This window comes from Puma concolor, chromosome C1 (assembly GCF_028749965.1).
Source record: "Puma concolor isolate L17-30 chromosome C1, mPumCon1.1.hap2, whole genome shotgun sequence".
Taxonomy (NCBI): Eukaryota; Metazoa; Chordata; class Mammalia; order Carnivora; family Felidae; genus Puma; species Puma concolor.
In genome coordinates, this window is record NC_141674.1 from 19,718,846 (window position 1) to 19,734,002 (window position 15,157).

General features: G+C 48.0%; 3 protein-coding genes across 6 annotated transcripts in view; all 3 read left to right on the forward strand.

The window, feature by feature from the left end:
* The window catches only part of CEP85 (centrosomal protein 85), a 35,768-nt gene extending 23,652 nt beyond the window's left edge, over positions 1-12,116 (forward strand). For 3 of the 4 annotated variants that reach the window (XM_086716117.1, XM_025935078.2, XM_086716118.1), the window contains 7 exons: positions 3,300-3,452; positions 3,679-3,830; positions 4,952-5,066; positions 6,182-6,232; positions 8,603-8,710; positions 9,822-10,047; positions 10,418-12,116. In XM_086716117.1, coding sequence (XP_086572243.1) covers positions 3,300-3,452; positions 3,679-3,830; positions 4,952-5,066; positions 6,182-6,232; positions 8,603-8,710; positions 9,822-10,047; positions 10,418-10,578 — 966 coding nt within the window. In that variant the 3' untranslated portion in view covers positions 10,579-12,116. Of the gene's footprint in view, positions 1-3,299; positions 3,453-3,678; positions 3,831-4,486; positions 4,637-4,951; positions 5,067-6,181; positions 6,233-8,602; positions 8,711-9,821; positions 10,048-10,417 lie in introns of those variants that run through there. The other variant, XM_086716119.1, reaches the window with a different exon arrangement.
* The window catches only part of CD52 (CD52 molecule), a 49,303-nt gene that overhangs the window by 625 nt on the left and 33,521 nt on the right, over positions 1-15,157 (forward strand). The gene's annotated exons all lie outside the window — the stretch shown is intronic.
* On the forward strand, positions 13,315-14,822 carry SH3BGRL3 (SH3 domain binding glutamate rich protein like 3). The gene is made up of 3 exons (XM_086716121.1): positions 13,315-13,491; positions 14,104-14,271; positions 14,392-14,822. Exons 1-3 carry the CDS (start codon positions 13,444-13,446, stop codon positions 14,455-14,457), a joined length of 282 nt encoding a protein of 93 aa, XP_086572247.1. The 5' UTR covers positions 13,315-13,443; the 3' UTR covers positions 14,458-14,822.

Consider the following 15,157-nt stretch of genomic DNA (forward strand, 5'->3'; position numbering starts at 1 on the left):
TGGGAATTTTTACATTTGTGCTAGTGCTCTTAGAATTGCCTTAGAGTGGGACGCCTGGGTGCCTAGCTCAGTTCATTAAGCATCCAGCTCTTGATTTCAGCTCAGGTCATGATCTCATGGTTCATGAGATCAAGCCCTGTGTTGTTGGGCTCTGTGCCGACAGCACAGAGCCAACTTGGGATTCATTCTCCCTCCCTCTCCCCCTCCCCTCCCCCTCCCCTCCCCCTCCCCCCTCCCTCTCCCTGCCCCTCCCCTGCTTGTGTTCTCTCTGTGTCTCAAAATAAATAAACATTAAAAAACAAAACAAAGAATTGCCTTAGGCCAAGATTGGTCATCATAGAAGGAGCCAATTTAAAATCTTTGCTTCTGTTCACAGTTTGCTCTAATGCAGATGTTCTTGGAAACCAGTTTAATAATGTTTAGTTCTGGACCACTTGCATCAAAATCAACCAGATCAGTGCTTCTTAAACTTTAATGCGCCTAAGAATCACTGGGTGATCTTGTTTAAAATACAGATCCAGGGGCACCTGGGTGGCTCAGTTGGTTGAGCGTCTGACTTCGGCTCAGGTCATGATCTCCCAGTCTGTGGGTTCGAGCCTCACTCGGGCTCTGTGCTGACAGCTTGCTCAGAGCCTGGAGCCTGCTTCTGATTCTGTGTCTCCCTCTCTCTCTGTCCCTCCCCCGCTCATGCTCGCGCTCTCTCTCTCTCTCTCTCTCTCTGTCAAAAATAAATAAACATTAAAATTTAAAAAAATAAAAATAAAATAAAATACAGATCCAGATTTAGTAATTCTGGGGTGGGGTGTGCCTAGGATCTTGCATTTTTAACAAGTTCCCAGGTGATGTTGGTGCCACTGGTATAGCAAGGACTTAGAGGCTTGTTAAAAAAAACTTTTAATCAAAATACGTGTATCCAAGTTGAAATAATAAAATACCAATATGTTTATAATAAATATTAGTAGCTCTGTGCCCAGCTCCACTCCACAAAGATTTCTACCCTTAACTCTTCTTTTCTCTATATTTCTGAGTATATTCCTGAGATTTTTGCTCGTTTTGTCTCATGGATGCAATATCTTCTCTCTCTGATAATACTGATTATAATTTTGGCATGTCTACATCTGCTTATAGTATTGTTTCTTGTTTTTTTCAGAACCTTTTATTTTGTTTTGGTGTCTTTCATGTCAGAGGCTTAGTGATCCTTGAATGGGCACTTCTGTTTAAGAATGAAGTATTTAAAAACTGGATAGAAGCTCTAGCTTCGTGATAGTTGACTGGTGGAGTTCACTATAGGATGATCAGACTTGGACTACCTTCTCTCTCGAGGACCCTCAAATATTAGTATCTGAGTATCTTACCTCACTCTCTCCAGAAAAGAATCTTCAGCCTCCTGCCTAGTTGTGAGGCTAGGGACAGGAATGCTTTTGGCTTTTAGGATCTCAATACTGACAAGGAGATTAGGCTTAGAGTCCCACAGTTCTCTATATAGATTTTTACTTATACTTCCTTGCAACCCAGTGCTGCACGCTCTGCTGTGACTGATATCCTTGAGTCTGGAATCTCTCTGATTTCTCTGGAGAATAAATCTGCAGTCTCCTATTGGGGAAACTTAGGGTGAAAATGGTATCCAGCTAACCTGTATATAGACTTCCAATGAGTGCCCTATTTTTCAGATCTATGGCTGATACCTGCCTCAGATGTACCTGGTGCTTTGAGTTGAAAAGTACTGGGAGGGTGTGAAGGGCACATTGTTCTCCAAATTGTCTGTAATGCCCACTGTGGTTATAACTCTTTGAGTAATTTATCCCCTGTCCACTTTCATCTTCTGTAAACACGTTGAAATCTCTCATATACTTTTATCTCTTCCTCTATTAGCTTTTTAAAATTAGTACTCTAATTTCCTTCCTGTCATTTGAGAGATGTTTTAGAAGAAGAGATAAAGGTCTTTGGGTAATCCACCATTTTTTTAAATTCAGAGTTGGTTATCAGCATTTTCAATAAGTTTCCCAGCTGAGTCTGATGCATATTAAAATGTGAGACTCACTGGTTTAGAGCTTGAAAGGGTAGAGATTATACCTGGGATAAAGCCTTTGGCTGATTTTCAGGGATCCACTCTTAATACTTTCTTACCTTTGGATTAAATTAGGTCTGTGTCTCCTTTTGACATCAGTAGATATGCCTTACTTTTTCTCTACTTTCTCTAGCATCCTTTTTTCATAAGCCAAAGAAAAAACCATAATAGTGGAGAAAAAGTGTACATTCAGCAAATCTTGGTTGAGTGCCCACTTTGTGCCAAGCACTGAGCTATGGCTTTTATGTGTGGGGGCTATAATAATAAGCAAAATGGACACAGCTCCTCCTTTCAAGAAGTTTACAGTCTCATTAGCCCTTCCAGATGATTGCTTAGCTTTAAATCACATGTTCTGTTCAGGGAAGAAAGCATTACCTATTTCACTGGAACAGACCAGACCACTATGAATAACAAAGATGCTCATATTGTTTGGCAAATCCTAAGAGTATAGAAGTTTTTTCCCAGAACCCCAGGACAAAAACCAGATGGATTCTTTATTACAGGCATACCTTGTTTTATTGTGCTTCACTTTATCGTGTGTCTCAAATACTGCATTTTTTACAAATTGAAGATTTGTGGCAACCCTGCCTTGATAAAAATCTTTTGGTGCCATTTTTCCAACAGCATTTGCTTATTTCATGTATCTGTGTTATATTTTGGTAATTCTTGCAGTATTTCAAACTTTCTCATTATGATTATGTTTGTTTTAGTGACCTGTGATCTGTGATTAAGACTTGCTGAAAGCTCAGATGATGATCAGCATATTTTAGCAATAAAGTATATTTTAATTAAGACATGTACATTGTTTTTTAGACACAATGCTATTGCACACCTCATAGACTACAGTGTAGTGTAAACATAACTTTTATGTGAACTAGGAAACCAAAAAATTCATTTGACCTGTTTTATTGTGATACTCACTTTATTGCAGTGGTCTGGAACCAAACCTGCAGTGTCACCCAGGTATGCCTGTATGTAGAAATGCTACCAGTTTTTAAAAACTCCCCAAGGAGCCCTTCTTCCCTACCCTCGATTGGAACGTTCAGGTGTGTTAACTCTGCAGTTTATGCCCTAATTTCAAATGGCAAAATTTGAACAGCTCCCTGTCTTCATTGTAGTAGAACGACATTTACAGCTCTAAGGGCAGAGACAATGGTCATTTCAGAAAAAAAGGTGATGTTCAGAGTCCTAGAGGAGTCAGTGGAGACAGATTCTTGACTTCTTTCCTTAGGTCAAGGGTCGTGATAAACATATCAATAATTTGAAAAAGAAATGTCAGAAGGAGTCAGAGCAGAACCGGGAGAAGCAGCAGCGTATTGAGACCTTGGAGCGTTACCTGGCTGACCTGCCCACCCTGGAAGATCATCAGAAGCAGAGCCAGCAGGTAGCAGCAATGTCTGGGCATACCTGGGGCTAGCAAGGAGTGGCCAAGCAGGGGGACTTCCTCAGCCTCTGCTGTATGCAGTTACCCTGTGGCTTCCTAAAGGAAAAACCCAAAGGAGTCAAGTCCAGACTCACATCTGTCCAATTTGCAATTGGACTGCACATTTTTTTGAGATACGCAGTATTCCTTGGCTTATTGACCGTAAGTATGGGATCCTGTCTCTCAGCTTAAGGATTCTGAATTGAAGAGTACAGAGCTGCAGGAGAGAGTAACCGAGCTGGAGAGTTTGCTGGAGGAAACCCAGGCAGCCTGCAGAGAGAAGGAGGGTCAACTGGAAAGCCTGAGACAGAGAGGAGCAGAATTCTCCAGTAGACATAGGTAAATAAATACTCTTGTGTAGTTGAGGAAAGGAGTGGAGAGTTAGGTCTATCCTACTTACTACCTGTGTGACTTAGAGCAAATCACTTTACTTTTCTGAGCTTCGTTTCTTTAGAATATGAATAATAGGATAGCTGCTTATGGGCAAGGAATAGGTCTTTGAGATGGAGAGTGGAGGGTGTAGTAGTGCAGTGGGGGTTTGTCATTATATCCTTTGGAAGGTCCAACCCAGTGCCTGGCATAATAATAATAATAATAATGATAGTAATCCTTGAGTATGTATGTGTTGAGCGAAGGGAACTACTTTATATACTGGGAAATTAGTTAACTGTATATTTACAGATCCTGATGTTAAGGGTGGAGGGTGGGGGGTGATCTACATTTTGAACCTTGTAAGCTAAAGGCTACTAGGAACATCTGTTTCTCTTCAGCCCTAGGGATTGTTCTCAATTGCCACAACAGGTTCTAAAAACAAAACAAGATGCCATAATGTACTCTCAGGGTATTTTGAGAGCCTCTTCCATATCAGTTGCAGTTTCTGAAAATGTGATGGCTGTGTTTCGACAGCCTCTTGGACCAAATCCAGTTTCTAATGGGATGGATTGGATTTCTCATCCCAAATTCAACCATAGTGACCCTGTTGTTTGTCTCAGCAGATGAGCCATAATGAAAGTGATTGTGGGGATCCATTGGAGGAGACCTTCGGTTGGAGTCAGAAGAGAGGTTGGGGTCAAAGTTGACCCTGCCCCAGACTATGTGTGCCAAGAAAAAAAGATTTTGTTTTCCAAAATTTCTACAGCATACATGTATGACTTTTATAATCTAAATACATGTGATGAGTGTTTATTTTTAAATATCAAAACAAATATACAAGAGCATTGGGCAGGTAGAGAATTGGTGGAAGAGTGGATAGATGCTGGCCTCTAGGGAAGAGAACTAACATATGCTAGGCAACTTGTGTGTGGTACACCCTATGTTACAACAGACCTAACACGTTATCCCCAGATATGGCTTGGAAGGGCCTGAGTGTCTTACCCCAAACGTACAATAAATAATAGAATCAGGAGGCAAAGCCACATCTGCCTGACTTCAAAATTCTTAAAGAGGCCACTGTCTTTCAGCCTGCAAGATAAGCAGTGTGTGGAGGAGGCCAGTGGAGAAGGTCCAGCCCAACAGGGAGAAGGTCCAAAAGTGGAAATGGAGTCCTGGCAGAAAGAATGTGATTCCCTCCGAAAGGTGACTGAGTGTGTCCAGGCTGTAATAGAGGGCAGGCTGAGAAGGAAGAGAAGATTGTGTACTGGGAAGGAACCATGAATTTCTGGCCCTGGGCCACCTAAGATGCATTACCCAGAACTTTCCTCTCTTTTCTGAGAAGTCACCCCTGCATAATAAGTTTGCATTTTAGATATTTATTCTTACAACAGGCAAGCAGAATTAGGAGAGGATATGCTTTTGAACATCCAAACTAGATGCTCCAAAATGGTACATTGATGCTTGGTGCACTTCATTCATGGCTTAGGCCCCACACAGAACCTCTTGCATCGGGCAGAGTTCTAACTGGCAAAGTGGCCCTAATTTAGCAGAGAAGAAACAGTCCAAACCTATTAGTGAGACTGATAGGTAGGTTAAAAAAAAAAAAAAAGACCCAGAGGGGCACCTGGGTGGCTCAGTTGTTTAAGTGTCCGACTCTTGATCTCAGTTCAGGTCATGATCTTTCAGCTCATCAGATTGAGCCCCGCTTGCGCTCTGTGCTGACAGCACAGAGCCTGCTTGGGATTCTCTCTCTATCCCCCCGCTCTCTGCCCCTCCCCTACTTGCTCTCTCAAAATAAATAAATATACCCCAGAAATGGTTCAGAGAATACCTGAGGTCTCAAAGGACAGGAAATGGCCTATTCGTGGTCTCTTCCTTGAACAGCCTTGTGACCAAAGCTATAAATAATAGCATTCATCACAGCTCTGGATAGGCCAGACTTCATTAAACTGAATTTTTGGTCCTGTCCTCTACTAAAGAATTAAAATGTACACTGGTTATATATAAAGTTTATTCTACTGGCCCACAGTTATCCGAGTGAATTCCCCACTTCCTCCCAGTAGTGGTCATAGTCCACATTACATTCCTGTTTAAACCTCTTTGTGAGTAGAGTACAGAAGTGTGAAGCTAGCTAGCTAGGATAGGGAATCTGGGTTTTTTTCTGTAAGTAGAGCTAAATTGCTTTCACCCTGGTTTCACTATTGATTGGCTATAGCCACAGTGGCACTAATAGACCATAGATCCTGATGTAGCCTCTTGCCCTCTGACCTTACCATCAGCCTGTGCTTATAGCCTTCCTTGATAACTTTGCCTTTCAGATTGTGGAGAAGCAACAACAGAAGATGGATCAGCTGCGTTCACAAGTACAGGTGAGCTGGTGTCCTTATGACACGGTGAGCAGGACTTGATGGAATCTCTAGAATTCGGCCAACTCTATATTCTCTGTCATACAATTTGCTCAGTGTTAGGAGTATAGCAAGAATGAGACCCAATCAGTGCTTTTAGCCTACAATCTTGTGGGGAAGAGGTTTTAGCACAATATTATGAGAACAATGTCCTTGCTGCTTTGGGGGAGCATAGAAGAGTCAGTGAAAGCAGGGCAGGTTAAGGAAGGGTTTCTGGAGATCATGAGCCTGGAACAAGGAGGAAAAGTTAGCTAGGCAAAGAAGAGCTGAATACTTTGGTTTTAGAATTCCACATAGAAGGAATAGCACACGGAGCGCTTGGGTGGCTCGTTCGGTTAAGAGTCCAACTCAATTTTGGCTCAGGTCATGATCTCACAGTTCGTGGGCTCAATCCCTACATCGGGCTCCATACTGACAGTGCGAATAGAATGTAATTTAGGTGTGAGGTAGTCAGATTTGCAACTCAGGCTTGAGTGTGGAAAGATTGGCACTTGGAGAGAAACAAGGCTGGAGGCTGGTGGATTATTGCAGAAATCCTGGTGAGAGATGATGAAGGAACCTGGCAGCATAGCAAGGAGAAGAAGCTGTGAGGGACAGATTCAAGTGAATTTTAGGAAGTGGAATTAAGAGGAATCAGTGACTGACAAGATGTAGGGGGTTAGAGAATAAGGAAAAACTAAAGACAACTCCTGGTTTCTATTTTGGGCCAGAGTAGGGAGGTGTCCTTAATTGGGTTCTCCAAAAAACCCTAGGTAAAGCAGGTGCACTCAGGTTCTCTTTGGACTCCAAAAGAGGTTTTCTCATCAAAACTGTGAAATGCACTCACTCTGAGAGCAGCTCAAAGCTGCAGTCCTGCCTTTGCCATCATGTAGGTTGGGCTACGTCTGTCTAGTTCCCCTATTTCAAGTCCTAAAAGAAGATAGTCAAGCCTAGTGAGTGTTTATATCCATTTAAAATCCCAGGTTCCTAGTAGAGCTTTTAATGTGTCTCAAATACATACCCTGAAACCCTCAGCTCTCAAAAAGGTTGAAAAAGCCCAACTTTTTTTAAATATATATATTTTTTAAATATTTTATTTATATTTAAGAGAGAGTGCATGAGTGGGAGAGGGACAGAGAGATGGAGAGATAATCTGAAGCAGGTGCCAGGCTCTGAGTTGTCAGCACAGAGCCCAATGCAGGGTTCAAACTCACGAGCTGCAAGATCATGTCCTGAGCCAAAGTAAGATGCTCAACCAACTGAGCCACCCAGGCGCCCCAAAAAAGCCCCACCTTTTACATTTACCCATGATGAAACTTCTCAGGCAAATTAAAATATCAGATGAATTTGCTGGAATCAAGTAGATTCAAAACTGTCACCTTGGGTATTTCATGGTGATGAGATGTTCTCCTTTGGCAGTTTTTTATTAATACAAAATGGGAAAATTCAGAAAATTTTTAAATACTTTATTCAAATAAGTTTCAAAATTGGGGGAGGGGAGTTGGAATGAATAGAATGAGAGGCAAAAAATAACAGACATAAATACCTCCCTCTCCCTGACCCTGACCATCCCTACACACACACACACTCTCTCTCTCCCTCCCTCTCCCCCTCTCCCTCCTAACTAGATTAGGTGACTGTGGGAGCACTCCTACCCCTTATCTCTGTCAGAAGCATTTAATACACAGTATTCTCAAGGGCTTTGGCTGTGGGCTCCTCAAAGACTGGTATTGTTTGGTATTCTTTTCAGTATCCTCAGTGCCTGTCACAGTGTTCAGTAAGTACTGAACTCAACTGAATAGACATTTCTTGCCCTCAAGAAAGTTATGGAGAGGGGGGGAACCATGTGCACTGCCAACAAGTGTACTCATGAGCCATGATGGAAGTATGAGTAGCAGGGCGAGAGTAGGATTAATAGAATCTGATTTGCGGATTAAGGAAGGCTCAGGTGGGCCTTGAAGGTTTCCTGGGTTATAGAGCAGAAGAGTAGCCTAGACAAAGGGGAAGGAGAGTGAGCAAGTTTGGAGCTAGAGCCTTTGGGAATGAAGGCTGTGCAGTCATTTGATGTGGCTGGAGTAGAGGCTGTGTGGAAGGTGAAAAGAGATGTGGCTAGAAAAGTAGGTAAGGGCCAGACTAGTCTGGAATGCCCTGCTGAGGAGCTGACCTCTAATTGGTCAGCAACTATAGGAGGGTTTCAAAGGGAAGTAGCAGATCAGGGCTTTTCTAAGATAATCTCTAAGCTGTGTATGGGCGGGGTGGGGCTTTACTATATAGTCCAGGCCAGAGGTGACATGGTCTAAACCAGATTTGTTACTCCTCATATGCAATCCTACCACTCCTTGCCCTGGGATTCAGAGCCTAGAGCAGGAGGTGGCTCAGGAAGAAGGAGCAAGCCAGGCCCTGAAAGAGGAGGCCCAGCGGAGGGAGACAGCCCTGCAGCAGCTTCGCACAGCCGTGAAAGAGGTGAGCAGCAGCATCTGGGCCTTGTGGTACTGCCTCCACAAGCCTGATTTCTCAGTGTACCTTCCCCATCCCTACTCCCACAAGAGCCCTCATGTTTGAGAGGTCCCTGCTGAACAACTGTTTTTGACAGAAGAATGGAAAGGGACGCCGCATCATCCTTTCTGTTAAAGGTCGTAATCCCATCTTAGGCCATATTTACCCAGGAATGTGTTTTGGATGCAAGAAGTCAGTCTCTCTCCCTTTGTTTTCCTTTAGCCACAGGTTTGTGGGGTTGGGGAGGAAGGGTTCAAGAAGACTGAGAGCTCGGTGGTCCTCATGGAGTATACAGAGCTGTCAGCAAGGGGTGACCAAGTTCACTGACCTAGGAAGGAGTCTCTCAGAGCTGGGATTGTCACATGGCCCAGTGGACGTGAAAGGCTGGGACTGGAGGAAGAACTCTATTCAGAATAGAGGGAGGGAGGGGAAAATGGGTTAAGCTGTTCAGGGAGAGAGAGAGAAGGAGACACAGACATACATGAATAGCTGATCTTTGTAGAAAAGCCTGATTCTACTGAGGTGAAGGTGTAAAAATGCAAGCAGGGCACATTCCAGTGCTGTGTCCTCCAGGTTCCTAGCTCCCTCAGGCCCCCACCCAGTGGCCACTAGCTGTATTGTTGTCTTTCTTGCCCCCTTTATTCCTCTGACACACTCTGATCAGGCTGGCTGGTGGCCACTTTTGTCAGGGTGGCAGGGAGAGATTGAAACCAGTGTCTCCTCAGATTTCACAGTTCACGTTAAGCCTCCTCTAATAGCCTGCTTAACAGAGTTGGCTGAGGGACTGCCTTCAGATAGAGTTCCGAGGGGCGGGAGTATCTTCTCTGGTTCCTGAACAGAAACCTGGAGGCTGATGACTCAGAGTCTGCTGGGGAAGACTCCAGTACTGGAACCCTATGGGCCTGACCTACCTGCAGGAGAACTTAGGCCCAGTTTTGGGAATAGGGGGAGTGCTAAGCCTGTTGGTAGTGGTGGGGAGGGGGCGATATCCCCTGTGACTCGTGTATTCACGTACATGTATAAATAGTCTGCCCTTCCCTGGGCTTGGGTTAATGTGTTTGCCCATCTGTCGGCTCAGCTTTCAGTACAGAACCAGGACCTGATCGAGAAGAATCTGACACTCCAGGAACACCTGCGTCAAGCCCAACCAGGGTCTCCATCTTCACCAGATACAGCCCAGCTGGCATTTGAACTGCACCAGGAGTTGGCCAGTTGCCTTCAAGATCTGCAGGCTGTCTGTAGCATTGTGACCCAGAGGGCCCAGGGCCATGACCCCAATCTCTCCCTGCTCCTGGGCATTCACTGTGAGTCCTCAGGCCAGTCTGGGACACAGGAGAGAGTGGCTTTCATTCTTCTGTCACCCCCATCCAATTTTCCCATCCTTTGTGTGATCAAGGCTCTGTAGACCTGGTCACTGCCCCTGGGAGTTTATGTGTTTTGCAAAGTAGATACTCAGTAAATCTGTTTTGGAAGCAGTCATCCTTATGGGTACTTGAATGCGGGACAAACAGAAAATGGCCCTTAGCAAGTTTTCAGCCCACTATCCCCATCTGCTTTTTTAAAAACATGCGTTTTAAGACCATGGGTCTCAAAGTACTGCGTATCCATACCACCCCCTCCATTGAAAGCATCTCCTAACTGACTAACATTCTCTTGAAATGCTCTTCTCCCCAGCTGCACAGCACCCAGGGATTCAACTAGATTTGCAGAAGCCAGATGTGATCAGGAGGAAACTAGAAGAGGTTCAACAGCTGCGCCGTGACATCGAGGACTTAAGGACCACCATGTCAGACAGATATGCCCAGGATATGGGAGAAAACTGTGTCACTCAGTGAGGAATGCTGGGGGTGGCATAGACTCTGTTCCCCCAGGGAAGATCTGGTCTGCTGAGAGCCCAGTCTTGCAGGTCCTGCCCTGACAATCTCTTGCCTCCTATTTGCTGCTGTTCCCAGAGAGAAGGGATGGAGGGGGGTAAGAACCTGCATCTGGGGCCAAGGGCTGATTAAGGAACTGTGCCTGCCCTGCCCCACACTGGCTTTGCCTTGTTGGATTGCATTTGTCCTGTCATACTGATTTACCCTTTGAGGGTGAGTTACTAATTAACTTTTGCAGGTTAACTGATAAGTCCTCACAGACTGTTCCCAGCCCCAGGCTGACGTCAAAGGTAAACAGGCTGCTCACTTCCCTTTTCTGTCCTCTGGATGGATCCACGTTCATTCCCACTCCATACTTTGGTCCTGCTGATGTCCACTGGAAAGGCTGAGTACCAGTCACAGTGGCCATGTGAGAATTCTCAGACCATTCGGCTAGCCTGCCTGGGATCTAAGTTGGCTTTCGGGGTATTCTTTGGCCTGGTCCCACTGCTGCTTCCTCAGGACTCTTGTTCTCACAGATGCCTCAGGGTGATCTGTTTATTAGCAAAGCACCCACTAGAATTGGCCTAGGGATTGTATCCAGGTCTCCTTAATCTGAGCTGTCATGCCATTTTACAGGATACTCCATTCTCCAGCTGCTCTGTCCCATGGGGCCCTGGCCATGTGGTTAGCACAGCTCCCTTCTCCTTTGTTCTCAGGCCATCCAGGTAGCCCCCTTGTAAACTCTTCTCTATGGTTCTGGGTTTGGGCAGGATTTTCCCTCATATTGCCACAGGGCAACTGTCAAGTTACTCACCTCCTCCTCCTGGGGCTGAGGCCAGAGCCCAGTCCTGATTTGTGCCTCTCTTTTGTTTAGGGGCAGGGTCCTTTCCCTTTATTGCTCTGGGGCCCCTTTGAAAGTTCAGAGTACCCGGTATAGCTTGGCTCTAAGTTCTAGCTTTCCGTATTTGCTGGGTTTTGTTTCTCTGGGGCCTTTGGGGACCCTGTGCTTTTTATTTTCTCTTGCCTTCTCATGTATGGAGCATCTCAGAACACAATTGTTTGTATCCGGTTGTTGGGCTGGCCCCAGGCCTCCTCTAGATCTGGAGCCAGGCCAAGCCAAGGCTTTGTAAGGGTATGGAGGAGCACTGAGCAGTTCAGAAGCCAGCCACTGAGTTTGTTGCTAAGCTTTGAGCTGTCAGAGAAGCATCCTGGACCTCATTCTTGGGTCTGAATGAGACTCGTTAAGTGTTTTTACAATTTTGTGTCTTATTTATGGAGTGATGTATCGCTTCCATTCAGAGCAGCCCCACCCAGCCATCCCCTCAGCCTCTGGGCTCCTTCCTGCCTCCTAAAAGCAGAGCTGCCTGGTTGGTCTCCACCCTGTGTTGGGAGCCCAGCCACCATGCTCACGGGTATTTTTCCTCAAAGTTTATAAGCAGTTATTTATATGAATCCTTGTTATGTCAACTGGTTTGTATTGCCTATTTTGATTACAAAATAAAATATTTAACAAACTCCTCAGTTTTCCATCACCATTATCACCATCCCTTACTCCACCCTTCATTTTGCCTTATTGGAACCAAGGCCCGGGTGTTTAGCCAAGTTCCCCAGACAGCAGCAAGGAGGGACCTTTGGCAGGTCCAGCCTCTCATCTGTGTTTCTACCACTACCGCTCCTCTGGTGTTCTCTATGGGGACAAATAAGATCTCTTCTGACATTACTTTCTATTGGGTGAAGCTGCCCTGAGTCATTGAGCAAGTCTGTCGTTGGAAAGAGTTTCAGTAAGTCTCTGAGAGGAAGTCTGCTTCTAGGTTGCTGTGAGGAAGTGGCTTCCCTGGAGCCAGGCAGGGCCCTGTTTGCCTCACGGAGCTAAGGTGGTCTTTCTGGGCTGCTATTTGAGCCCTGGGGTGGGGTGGGGGGCCTGTGAGGGCAGTCCTGGCCAACCCCAGACAGACAGCTGAGCCCAATTTGGGCTGATGAGTCTCTCAACCCCCTGGATTTTTTCTGGGAGCAGGAGCAGCTTTAGAATGACATCTGGGGTTGGAGTTGAGCTAGGGCCACCCTGAGACCAGCTGTGGATCTTGAACAAGGGCGGGCCGGGCTCCCCGGAGTCCCGACCAACTGCTGCCTCCACCCGTTCTAGAGCTAGCAAACTCTTACCTTGGCCTCCATCTGGTGCCTTGAGGGTGTGGCCCTGTCTCCGGCCACCACCCTTCCTTGTCTAGACTTGCCTGAGTAGAGAGGAACTTGTGGGGAAATCTCCCAGCAGGGGCTGTCCCTGCTTTGGTGTGCCATGGGGTTAGCCATGTATGAGTGTCACCCGGGGACTGTGGGAAGGGGTCCCTTGGAGCAAGATTCCCTAGCCAAGGAACTGTAAGTTTCAAAACAGCCCAAGCCTTCAAAGCTCCAGCTGCGCCGTGCTATCGTGGCACTGAGGGTGGGTAGCTGGGTGCAGCAAACCCGGGCGACGCTGAAAAGGCCTTTGCCAAGCCGTCACCCAGGCCCTCCCTGGCCTTTCCGGCCACCAGCCCCCTCCCCCCACCTCACGCTGAACCCCAGATCAGGGAAGGCGCGGGAGGGGACGGCCTCGCGCAGCACTGGGGTCCTCGGCGCGCCCCGTCACTGAGGGGGGGGGGAGGGGGCAGCGGCGCGCGGGGCGGGGTCGCGCAGGCTCCGCCCCGGCCGCACGCCTGCCCGCGCCGCCCATTGGTCCTGAGAGCGGTGACTCGCGGGCAGAGCAGGAAGGAAACCGCTCCCGAGCGCGGCGGCGTCGTCTCCAGGCCGTGCGGCTGCCGCTACAGCCAGCCATCCGTCCGCTTGTCGGCTTGCCAGTCCACCCGCAGCATGAGCGGCCTGCGCGTCTACAGCACGTCGGTCACCGGCTCCCGCGAAGTGAGTGCACGCCCCGGGTGAAAGCTTGGGCGGCGGAGTCCGGGCGCTACGGCCCGGCGCCGGAGACCCGCCCCCAGGGCGGAGCGGGGGGCGAGAAGGTGCGGGGCTCGGCCTCTTGGGTCGAGTCCCAACGCGGGCCCCGAGTCTGTGCCTTGAACTCCTCCGTTGGGCATCCTGGATCCTTAGCAGCCCCAGGACGAGCTGCCCGCGCCCATCCCATCTCTCAGACACTCTCTGCAACCCCCCTGCGACCCCGATCACGTCCTGATCGTGCTCTTCCTCTCCCCCACTTTGTACCTAGGCAGGGGTGGCCCCTTAACCTGCCTCCACCAAGGCCTGCCCTGCCTTCCCCTCGCTGAGTTCCTGGTTCTCTCCACTCTGAACTTTATCCCACTTCCCTTCGTTCTGACTCCCCTCCTCATGGTGGTCCCTCTTCTCATCCTGCCCCGCTGCAAACCTGACTCATCCTCCTAACTCCCTAGTGGCCAGAACCCTCGCCCAGGGTGTGGAGGGACACAAAAACTACTGGCCACAGTCCCTGTCTTTCTGCCCAGGTTTCCCCCGTAAATCCTCCAGCCTGCTCACTAACCCCTGCCCGCCCTCTACCCCCAGATCAAGTCCCAGCAGAGCGAGGTGACCCGCATCCTGGATGGGAAGCGCATCCAGTACCAGCTAGTGGACATCTCCCAGGACAACGCCCTGCGGGATGAGATGCGAGCCTTGGCGGGCAACCCCAAGGCCACCCCACCCCAGATTGTCAACGGGGACCAGTACTGTGGGGTATGAACCCCGGGGGTTGGGAGTGGGGAAGTGTAGGACTTCTGCTGACTCAGAAGTCAGTCAGACCTGGGACAAAACACCAGCACTCAGGCTGACCATCTCTCCCCTCCCCTCGCCTAGGACTATGAGCTTTTCGTGGAGGCTGTGGAACAAAACACACTGCAGGAGTTCCTGAAACTGGCCTGAGCCCACTGGACTCCATCACCACGTCCCCCCGCAGCCACCGCCGGCCATGAAGGACCTTGTGACCAACTCCCTGTCATTCCTAGCCTTCCGACCTTAGAATCTCTCCCCGCAACCCAAGCCCTCCTCCTCCCCCTCTCTAATTTAGCCCCCTCTTCTCCATTCAAAGGCAACATTCCTTACCCACTAGTCTCAGAAATTGTCTTAAGCAACAGCCCAAGTGCTGGCTGTTGTCAGCCAGGCCCTGAGGCTGCCACCCTGCCTGGCACTGGCTGATGGGCACCTTTGTGGGTTCCATTAGCCAGGGCTCTGCCAAAGGCCCCGCATTCCTTGTCCCCTAGAGACAATTAAATGTCCCATTCCACTGACACCGTGTCTGTTTGATATGGCCTGAGTCCTTGGTCTGAGCAAGGCTGGTAGATGGGATTGTCTGAGGCCGTGGTCCCACGGGCAGGTCGGTCGGGCCGTCTCCTGTGTGGCACCTCTGTGTATGATTGCGCACGTATGTGGGTGTATGTCTGGCATATGCATAACTGTGTGGACCAGCGTTTCTCCAAACGGTGTGGGTGGGTCACTTCCTGATTCACATGCATGTGATAGTGTCCTGACACGCCCGGCTTGGTGAGTGTAGCACATCTGTATGCCTGTTGGTAATGTGACCGCGCCATGTGGCTGCCTGCCTGGGTTCCAGCATCCTGGCTAA